We start from the raw sequence: 10,890 nt of genomic DNA, 5'->3' as shown, positions 1-10,890 counted from the left end.
GTGTGCTCAAGAACATCCCAAGAACAGTCACCAAGTCTTGACTTACAGCTCTTAATCAGGTTGGACTTTAATCCGCTCAAAAATGTGTTTTAGTCATAACGGGTGATCCGTGACTCGGATTTCGATGACTCGAACATGAAAGTTCATCCCATCCTTAATCCTAACACACTATTACACCCTAAGGACTCTAAAAATGGTCAAAAAGTCGGACCAAACCTGGTTCAATTCGTTTTCATAGTTTAATCTCAACATAACACCATTTTAATCATATCTTAAGCTCCGGGAATCGAAATGACATGAATCCGGAGTCTAAAATTAATGTATTGATGAGAGGAACTCATCTAGATACTTCAATTTCACTTTTATATCAGTTATATAACCAGAAATGAACGAATATGCTGCTGTCCCAACCAAATCAAACCAAAAACATATGCATTTGAGCAATTCTACCCATACAATCATCAATACAATAACATGTAACTATCATACTATCAAGATAATCATCAAAAACAGAAAAGTAAAGAAAAATTAAAAATCTAGGGTTAGGGTTTATACCCTAATCGAGAAATAAAAGATATGTGCATGTAGAGAAGAACGAGAGCAACCCGATTATGTTGAAAGCCCTATGATCCAAGCAAGAATTTTTGATGAGATGATGATGATGTTGATGTGGTTGTCGACGGCCAAAAAAATAAAGAGGGAGGGAGAAAAATGCTAGAGAGAAATATTAGGTTTTAAGGAAATGTGTTAAATGGAATGCAAAAATAAAAAAAAAAATGGGAAAACAAAAGCTAAACACCCCCTCTCCATGGGGTGTCCGGCCATTTAGTGTAGGATAGGCCCCATTTGTGGGCCAAAATGATACATAGACTAATAGCTCTTAGCCCGAACGCCTGAACGAAGCCCGAAACGGGAAAACGCTACTACGCGATTAATTATTCGGAGAGATAATAGATACGCGATGAATAAAATATATAAACACTATATATAATCATATGACATCAAAATATCATATTTAAAATAATTTAGATTTAAAAATCCCAAAATTTTGACCGTTGATTTGAAAACCTAAAAGATTCGCCGGATAGAAATCCACGATTCGTATAAACGTACAATTTAAAATATGAATACAAATATTCATTTAACACATAATAATTAATATATTATTACTAAAATAATAATATAGGTCATAGAAATGACGTGGCAAGAATAACAATTAACGGTCATTAAATAATAAACGGTAAAAGATAACGAAAAAAGTAGGGTCGTTACACATATATAATACTAAAATCCCATAAGTTACGGAGGAATCTACGGAAGCTGTCAGGCAAAGGTAACAATAACAGATACGCCAAGATATGAATTAGCAGATACGCTAAGATATGAATTTTGTCTATACACTATTCATGCAATCATTGCAGTATGATGTATCTAGACTAAAAATGATAAGCAGGTAATTTTTCGACAAAAATGATAAGCAAAACTTTTGATATGCAGACACGGTCGAAGTCCAGACACACTAATGCATCTAAACAACTACTAGTTAGACACACTAATGCAAGACCTGGTTCGCTATGACCACCGCTCTGATACCAACTGAAAGGACCCGTCCTAATCCATCTGGACGAATACATTATATTTGGTTACATCGCGAGGTACTTGACCTCTATATGATACATTTTACAAACATTGCATTCATTTTTAAAAGACAAAATTTCTTTACATTGAAAGTTGACGGCATGCATACCATTTCATAATACATCCTACTATAATTGACTTAATAATAATCTTGATGAACTTAACGACTCGAATGCTACGTATTTTGAAATATGTCATGAATGACTCCAAGTAATATCTCTAAAATGAGCAAATGCACAGCGGAAGATTTCTTTAATACCTGAGAATAAACATGCTTTAAAGTGTCAACCAAAAGGTTGGTGAGTTCATTAGTTTATCATAAACGATCATTTCCATTATTTTAATAGACCACAAGAATTTCATTTCCATTTATCATAAATATACGTCCCATGCATAGAGACAAAAATCATTCATATGGATTGAACACCTAGTAACCGACATTAACAAGATGCATATAAGAATATCCCCTATCATTCCGGGAAATCCTTCGGACATGATAAAAATGAATTCGAAGTACTAAAGCATCCAGTACTTTTGATGGGGTTCGTTAGGCCCAATATATCTATCTTTAGGATTCGCGTCAATTAGGCGTGCACTAATTCTCAAAATTAGTGATGTTCCCTAATTCTTAGGCTACTAAGCAAAAAGGGGCATATTCGGCTTCGATCATTAAACCATATAATGTAGTTTCGATTACTTGTGTCTATTTCATAAAACATTTATAAAAATTGCGCATGTATTCTCAGCCCAAAAATATAAAGGGTAAAAAGGCAAATGAAACTCAACATATTGTATTTTGTAGTAAAAATACATATTACGACATGGAACAAGTGAACAATGTAGGGTTGGCCTCGGATTCACGAACCTATATCATTTGTGTATATATAGTAATACATATAATCGTAATCGAATAAGTTTATATATATATAACCTATTAATGATATTATTTTTATATTAATAATATATTTATATCTCATATATTCCTTTTATATAATAAAATATTTTGTTATATTGTATGTGTTAAACATATATATTTATGTGTTTCATTTGTTTATCAAAATAGGAGTTCTAATTATACTAAGTTAATATTAGTAAAAATAATGATAATAACATTAATAAAATACTTATGTTAATAATAACTCTAATATTGATAATAACAATGATATTAATAATAATACTTGTATAAATATTAATTTTACTGTTAATGATAGTTATGATACTAATTTTAGTAATTACATAATAATAATACTCGTGATAATATAAATGATAATACTTATGTCAATATTAATAATTCTATTATTTATAAAAAGATACTAATACTAATATTTACGAAGATAATAATAATTTGTATTATTTTCATAATGATACTAATAATAAACCTTTTCATTATAATGACAATAATACTAAAGTTTTAAAATTAATAATAATATTATAACTAATACTAATACTAATATTAATGAAATAAAATAATAAATTCTATTTTTTTTCATAATAATAATATTAGTCATAATAATAATAATGATAACAATACTTAAATGATAATATTATTAATGATAACCATATTATTAATACTTAACAATAAAAATATTATCAATAATGATATTACTTTCTAATACTTAATAATAATAGCAATAGTATTTATAATCTTACTAATAATAATAATACTAGTACTAATAATAACAATAATAATCAATATCATATTAATAATAATTTTAACAATTATAATAATAATCATTATAACAATAATAATAATAATAATAATAATAATAATAATAATAATAATAATAATTTTTGTAATGGGAAACTACCTTCAAAAAGCCCTTCAAAAAAATGTCCCAAGCCGGGCTCGAACCCGTAACCTCTCAGTCTCACAAAACACCTCTCACCACTCCTCCATCTGAGTTTTTCTGAATAATATGCATTTTAATTATGTATAACTCGTTCAAAAAAAAAAATTTGTTCTTCATCTTCATCAAAAACCAACCAACCCAGGTACGAATCCATTCCATGAATCAGTTACAAAATAAGTTTTTAGATTCTCCAACTAATTATAAATCATTCAAATTAATAGTTTGCAATAAATACAAAAAAAAAATAAAAAAAAATATATATATATATATACTGCTGTCGCAGTTTTTTTTTAAAAAAAATTCATGAATTTGATTTTTAGAACGTTATATATAATAATCATAACATGAATTATGTTTTTAAACAATCCTAGAAACTATCCAAATCATCAAATTAGTTTGAATCGTAACAGAAAACTTGAATTTGATTAACGAACAAATGTTGACTTTTTAGTTTTAAAACTTTGACTCTCAAATTAGAATTCGATATAATGATTTGGAGTTTGAAATTTTCCAGATAGTTTTCATGAATGATTCCTAACACAATTTCATTTTTAGATTTTGAAAATTTATTCGATTCCAATCTATTGTAAATCCCTGTCATGAACTCTATGAACTCAAAATCGATTTTCAAATTTTTGATTGTTTTGGGTTAAAATTATAACATGAATTATGTTTTAAATCATTTATAGAAGCTTTCTGAATCATCAATTGATTCAATATCATCAAATCGAATTCAAATTTCTTGATGAACAACTTGACTTTTTGAAATTAACCTTTGACTTCAAAATTCAAGATTAATAAGAAGAATTTGAGCATGAAAACTTACAGATAGAGTGATTAGATTATTCCTATCTGAACTGCATTAATTGATTTTGATAAACCATACAAAAACAAGCTTTTGTTAAATTGAGTTAATAACAGAGGGTAACGAATTTGATTTCTTTTATTTACAGTGTTCTTCAATTATAATTGACAGAGAATGATTTTATATAATTGAGCCTCTTTATTTTTAATTGTGATTGAAACAAACTTATATCAATCATCTGACAATTACAGAGAAGATAGTGATGGTAAACTGATTTTGGTTTTATGTTTAGAAATTTGCACATGTTTAATATAAATCTATAATTATAATGATAATTTCCATAATAATAATACAGATACAAATAATAATAATAATAATAATAATAATAATAATAATAGAATTAATCATAATAATAATAATATCAATAGTACTAATAATAATAATAATTATATTAATAATAATACTAATATAAAAAAATGATAGTTGTAATAATAATATTATTATTGATAATACTAACAATGATTTTTAATTATCAAGGTACTAATAATATCTAATAATAATACAAATAATATTTAAAATATAACAAGTTATATGTATCCAATTTCATCTCCATATATTTTTATTAGAAATAATAATATTAATATTACAGATATTAATATTAACATTGACATTAATAATAATAATAAAAGTAATAACATAACAGTTAAAATTAAACTTATACATAAATTTAATATACTAATATTATATATTACTATTTATGTTATTTTTTACTAATTATATAATATATTCTAATATAACATATCTTGTATATTTATTATATATATATATATATATATATATATATATATATATATATATATATATATATATATATATATATGTGTGTGTGTGTGTGTGTGTGTTCATTTTATTAGCAACTTAACTATTCTATATATTACTTTAAATTTTCAATTCAATTCAAATGATAAATTTGTATTATATTAAATTAATATATACACATATAATTATATTTATACCTTTATATTTATATATATATATATATATATATTTATTTACACATAATTGTTCGTGAATCGTCAGAATTAGTCAAAGGTCAAAAGTATACATAAACACAGTTCAAAGTTTTTGAGACTTCAACATTATAGACTTTGCTTATCGTATTGATTTCATATTAAGATTAAGTTTAAATTTGGTCGGAAATTTCCGGGTCGTCACAATAACGACCGTTTTAGAAGGCAAACATGATCGGGTTTGTTAGGGTCTCGAAACCCGTACGGTTGATGCATGTAAACTGTCTCATGAAGATGGCCATGTAAAAAGCATTTTTGACATCAAGTTGATTAATTAACCATGATTTCGATAAAGCGATGCTTAAGACAGCCCGGATGGTAGCGGGTTTAACTACGGGACTAAAAGTCTCGTTACAATCAATGCCAACTGTTTGCGTACGACCATCACCAACTAAACGAGCTTTGTAACGTTCCAATGAACCATCGGATCGAAATTTGTGCCTGAAAATCCACATACTACGAATAATTTTCATATCATTATTTCTAGGAACAAGAATCCAAGTCTTATTCTCCATGAGTGCCTGATATTTTTCGGTCATGGCTTTATTCCAATTAGGGTCCGAGATGGCTTCTTTGGGAGTGGTTGGAATAGGAGATAGAGATGTGGTGTTTAAGAGATTAAATTGATGTTTTGGTTTGAAGATGCCATGCATTCTACGAGTGACAATGGAACGAGTAGGAGGTGGTGGCATTTCGTTTGGTGTAGGTGTAGTAGAAGAGGTAGGAGAAGTTGAATTCGATATGGGAGACGTATTTGTGAGGAAGAGGGAGATGTAGTGGAATCAAGAACATTTATAGGAGTAGTATGGTGTGAAGTATTTGAGTTGGTAGTAGAAGATGAGGAAGGGCTAGGAGTATGAGTAAACTGATCGGTTGATAAAGTGTCATGAGAGGGTGATGGGCCGAGAGGAGTAGCAGGCCCAGAATGAAAGGACCCGTTCATATACATTATAAACGATTCACAATAGTTGATTACATCGCGAGGTATTTGACCTCTATGTGAAACATTTTATAAACATTGCATTCGTTTTTTAAAAGACAAACTTTATTTACATCGAAAATTGACAGGCATGCATACCATTTCATAATATCCACTATCCAACTATAAATTGACTTAATAATAATCTTTGATGAACTCAATAACTCGAATGCAACGTTCTTCGAAATATGCCATGAAAGACTCCAAGTAATATCTTTAAAATGAGCAAACGCACAGCGGAAGATTTCTTTCAATCCTGAGAATAAACACGCTTTAAAGTGTCAACCAAAAGGTTGGTGAGTTCATTAGTTTATCATAATCATTCATTTTCATCATTTTAATAGACCACAAGAATTTCATTTCCAGTTCTCATAAATATACGTCCCATGCAAAGAGACAAAAATCATTCATATGGTGAACACCTGGTAACCGACCTTAACAAGATGCATATAAGAATATCCCATATCATTCCGGGAAATCCTTCGGACATGATAAAAACGAATTCGAAGTACTAAAGCATCCGGTACTTTGGATGGGGTTCGTTAGGCCCAATAGATCTATCTTTAGGATTCGCGTCAATTAGTAGATCGGTTTACTAATTCTTAGATTACCAAGTAAAAAGGGGCTTATTCAGCTTCGATCATTCAACCATATAATGTAGTTTCGATTACTTGTGTCTATTTCGTAAAACATTTATAAAATTTTCGCATGTATTCTCAGCCCAAAAATATAAAGGGTAAAAAGGCAAATGAAACTCACCATACTGTATTTCGTAGTAAAAATACATATAACATCATTGAACAAGTGCAAGGTTGGCCTCGGATTCACGAACCTATATTAATTATATATTTTTATATGTTGGTCAATATTTGTTTAATAAATTAGGTCAAGTCATAGTGTAACACAATCTTAATGCTCGAGACTAATATGCAGAAGTCAACAAAAGTCAATTTGACTCAAAATGATTTTCAAAATTTATACATGATTATTATATATTTTAAATATCGTCGTTTTATATTTTTAAATATTTTTAAAAGATTTTACTAGAGTAAATGATATAATTCTTTTATTAATAAATATAATTTTATATAAAAATATACTTTTATATATCTTAAGTAATAAAATTTATAAAGTTCATAAAAATATTTTGATAGGTTTCATTAAGGTAATTACATTATTTGCATTACTTATTTATTTGATAAATTAACATTGGTAATAATAGTAAGTAAAAGTTGTATTACTTTGTAATAATAATTATTGTTATAAAAATATTAATTTTTATAAAAAAATGAAATTATGATAAAACGATAATAATAAAAATAAAATTTTTGATTAACAATGATATTCCTTTTAAAAATAATAATTTTCATAAAAATGATATTTTTAATATTAATAATACTTTTAATAATATTAGTGATAAAAATAATAAATAAAAAAATGATAATTATCTTACAATATTTTAAATTTCATCATGATACTCATACTCATTATTTCCTAATCGATTTGTTAGTAGTTTTTAAATCGTCTTTTATATTGCGTTCACTTTTAATGGTAATAATAATAATCATAATAATTAAGTGTTACTAATATTAGTTTTAATTATAATACTAATAATAATAACTATTTTAATAATATTAATACTAATAACTATTTTAATGATAAAAATACTAATAATATTAATTATAACTTTAACAATAATAACAATAGTAATAATAGTAAAAAATAACAATTTTGAATGATAATACTTTTTATTGATAACAATAATAATAATAATAATAATAATAATAATAATAATAATAATAATAATAATAATAATAATAATTTGATAAAAACTAGAACGACGATAATAACGACGATAATAATAATCATTTTTACAAAAATTTAATTGACTATAACTTCTAATCCATTCATCGAAACCATTCGATATCTAAAGGAAAAGTTCTTAATTTTTCGCTAGCTTTCCAAGGACATGCATATCTTATACCTTATCTCAATCACAGGTGTAACTAATTCAAGATTCAACATAACCTATCTAAGGGCAATATCAAAAATACAAGCATGCATAATCCTAAATACTCGAGCACTAGTCAGGGATACACTATTATTATGTAAAAATTAATTTACGAGTACTCACGTATCAATATTGAGATTCAATATTGCAGGAAAGGTACGTAGACGCAACGGAGATGACCCACACTAAATTTAACCTCATGAGTATACCCATGAACCATACCCATCACCTCCATAGCTACAACCTATAATTTCCTTAGCCCTATCCCGCTCCCAAAACGTGTTTGGAAATAACTCGCGCGTACCCTTGTCGTAGTATTTTATGTATAATACAAATAATAATACTACTACTAATATTGCTAATATGATTAATAATAATAATAATCTTAATAAGAATAATAATAATAATAATAATAATAATATTAATTACAATATATATTTATGTATATATGTTGCAGAGAGATAGATGGAATGATTTATGAATTCACAAACTGCACCGATCCATTTTTAAAGGATTTTGAGCCACCTAACTACTTCGTTCTCTATTCATGATAGCAATTACAACTTATAATAATAATAATAATAATAATAATAATAATAATAATAATAATAATAATAATAATAATAATAATAATAATAATAATAATAATAATATTAATAATAATTAATAATAAAAAAATACATGAACGTGAGTAAAGTAGGGATCCCATCCCCTTTTTCTTTTTCTTTTTCTTTTTCAATCCGTGATTTGTTGTCTCTTTTTTTTAATATAATAATATAACATATTAATTATAAAAAAAAACGTGTAAGAATAGAAAATCTTTAGCCACCGTACCTTCATATTACATCTGTCATCATATTAATTTAATATATTAATTATAAATTATTATTTAATCTATACAATTAATTATATATTATATTATATTTACGTGCATGGTAAAAATGTAATTTTTGTTCAAATGACTCGTACGTTGTCACTTGACTCATGTACCACTTTCGGTTTTTCGAGCACACTTTCGTACGTTTAGAAAACTAGTCTTTTACGTTATGCGACGTGTACCTTTAATAATAGTTTGATTTATTCATCAATAAATTACTTTGTAAAAATGTACCTTATAAAATTTGAGCGTTGTGGTCATTTGCTTCTATAAATTAGTGACTCGTTGTTTACCCAGCTATATTATTCTAAATTGGGACGTTTTATGACTAAGTTAAAAATATATATATATTTTTATTTAAAATTGTAAATTTGTACCTAATAAATATATTTGAAATATTTTAACTAATGATATAATATTCAGCCTTTCAAAACCAAATAGATTTCAAAGTTAGTTTTAACTCGTTTTTAAATAATAGTAGTTATTTTACCAAATAATGTTTTTAATATGAAAACTAAAGGGTTGCTTTATCTAGGGACACGAGTTAATCAAGTAAAGTATATTTTTGAAATTTGAACGAAAATGATTACTAACTTTTGACTAACTCTCATTAATGACACTTTTGTAAATCACTTTTATCAAATATTTCGGATATCGTTAAAATGAAAGGTATTCTAAATCAAAGTGGACCTCTTAACAGATACTCGTAATTCTAATTCAATGTATCTGTTAAGTCAATTATTTGATAACATCTTCTAATCCCATCGATAACTATTTGAATATATATTTCGAAACAATTACGTTTATGTAAAGTATTATACGTTTAATACTTTGTTAATATTTTCAAGTTATAATATATACACATATACATACATAATCATGTATGTTCATTTAATGGTTCGTGAATCATTGGAACTTGGTCGAGGTTAAATGAATGTATGAACATAGTTTAAAATCTTTGAGACAAATTTTTGCTTGTCGTGTCGGAATAATATAAAGATAAAGTTTAAATTTGGTCAGAAATTCCCGGGTCGTCACAGTACCTACCCGTTAAAGAAATTTCGTCCTTAAATTTGAGTGAGGTGGTCATGGCTAACAATAGAAATGTTTTCATGACGAATATGGGTTGATAAATAGAGTTTTGTCGCTATAGAGTAATAAGGATAAATAATTCAATTCTTCGAAATGTACGAATGAAGCTATCACAAACAAATGAAAATGAGTAAATACAGATTTGAATTAATTGGTGACGTAGTCCTGGTTGAATTCTGGAATTCAAGGTATTTAAAGAAAATCTTCGAAATCTAAAAGATTTGATTCTTCGACGAGTAAAGGAATTAAGATCTCTATAATTAAATACGGTGATCTGCCTCGATTAATCTGTCTGATATTTCCATTATAAATTAAACTCTTTCGTTCCATTATTCTCACCATTCCTATATTTTCTTTCTTAATTCATACCTCCAAAAGATTACGAAAATGCTTAATCCAGTTCTAATCCTTGTCCTTATCCTTACTATCACAACAATTATTCTCCTTTTTCAACTTCCACCAGAGGAATTTGCTTATTTCTACTTTGCCCTTGGGGTTATAGTACTTATAGTTCTCCCGTGTCTTTATGTTGCGATAAACATTGATATACACGGTTTGTAATTTATGT

The 10,890-nt window shown here is 26.8% G+C and overlaps 1 protein-coding gene across 1 annotated transcript; it reads right to left on the bottom strand.

Moving 5' to 3' along the window:
- Nucleotides 1-5,521: 5,521 nt before the first annotated feature.
- LOC139888132 (uncharacterized mitochondrial protein AtMg00820-like) lies at nt 5,522-6,055 on the bottom strand. Its single transcript, XM_071871165.1, has one exon. It carries the CDS (start codon nt 6,053-6,055, stop codon nt 5,522-5,524), a length of 534 nt encoding a protein of 177 aa, XP_071727266.1.
- Between the last annotated feature and the right edge of the window lie 4,835 nt (nt 6,056-10,890).

Source organism: Rutidosis leptorrhynchoides, chromosome 2 (genome assembly GCF_046630445.1).
Source record: "Rutidosis leptorrhynchoides isolate AG116_Rl617_1_P2 chromosome 2, CSIRO_AGI_Rlap_v1, whole genome shotgun sequence".
Classification (NCBI taxonomy): domain Eukaryota; kingdom Viridiplantae; phylum Streptophyta; class Magnoliopsida; order Asterales; family Asteraceae; genus Rutidosis; species Rutidosis leptorrhynchoides.
Note: the sequence above shows the minus strand (reverse complement) of the source record. Positions and strands in the feature narration are given on the sequence as shown.

Bases quoted from the DNA above. Each gene is read 5' to 3' on its own strand.
- LOC139888132 (XM_071871165.1), bottom strand. From the start codon at position 6,055: ATGCCACCACCTCCTACTCGTTCCATTGTCACTCGTAGAATGCATGGC.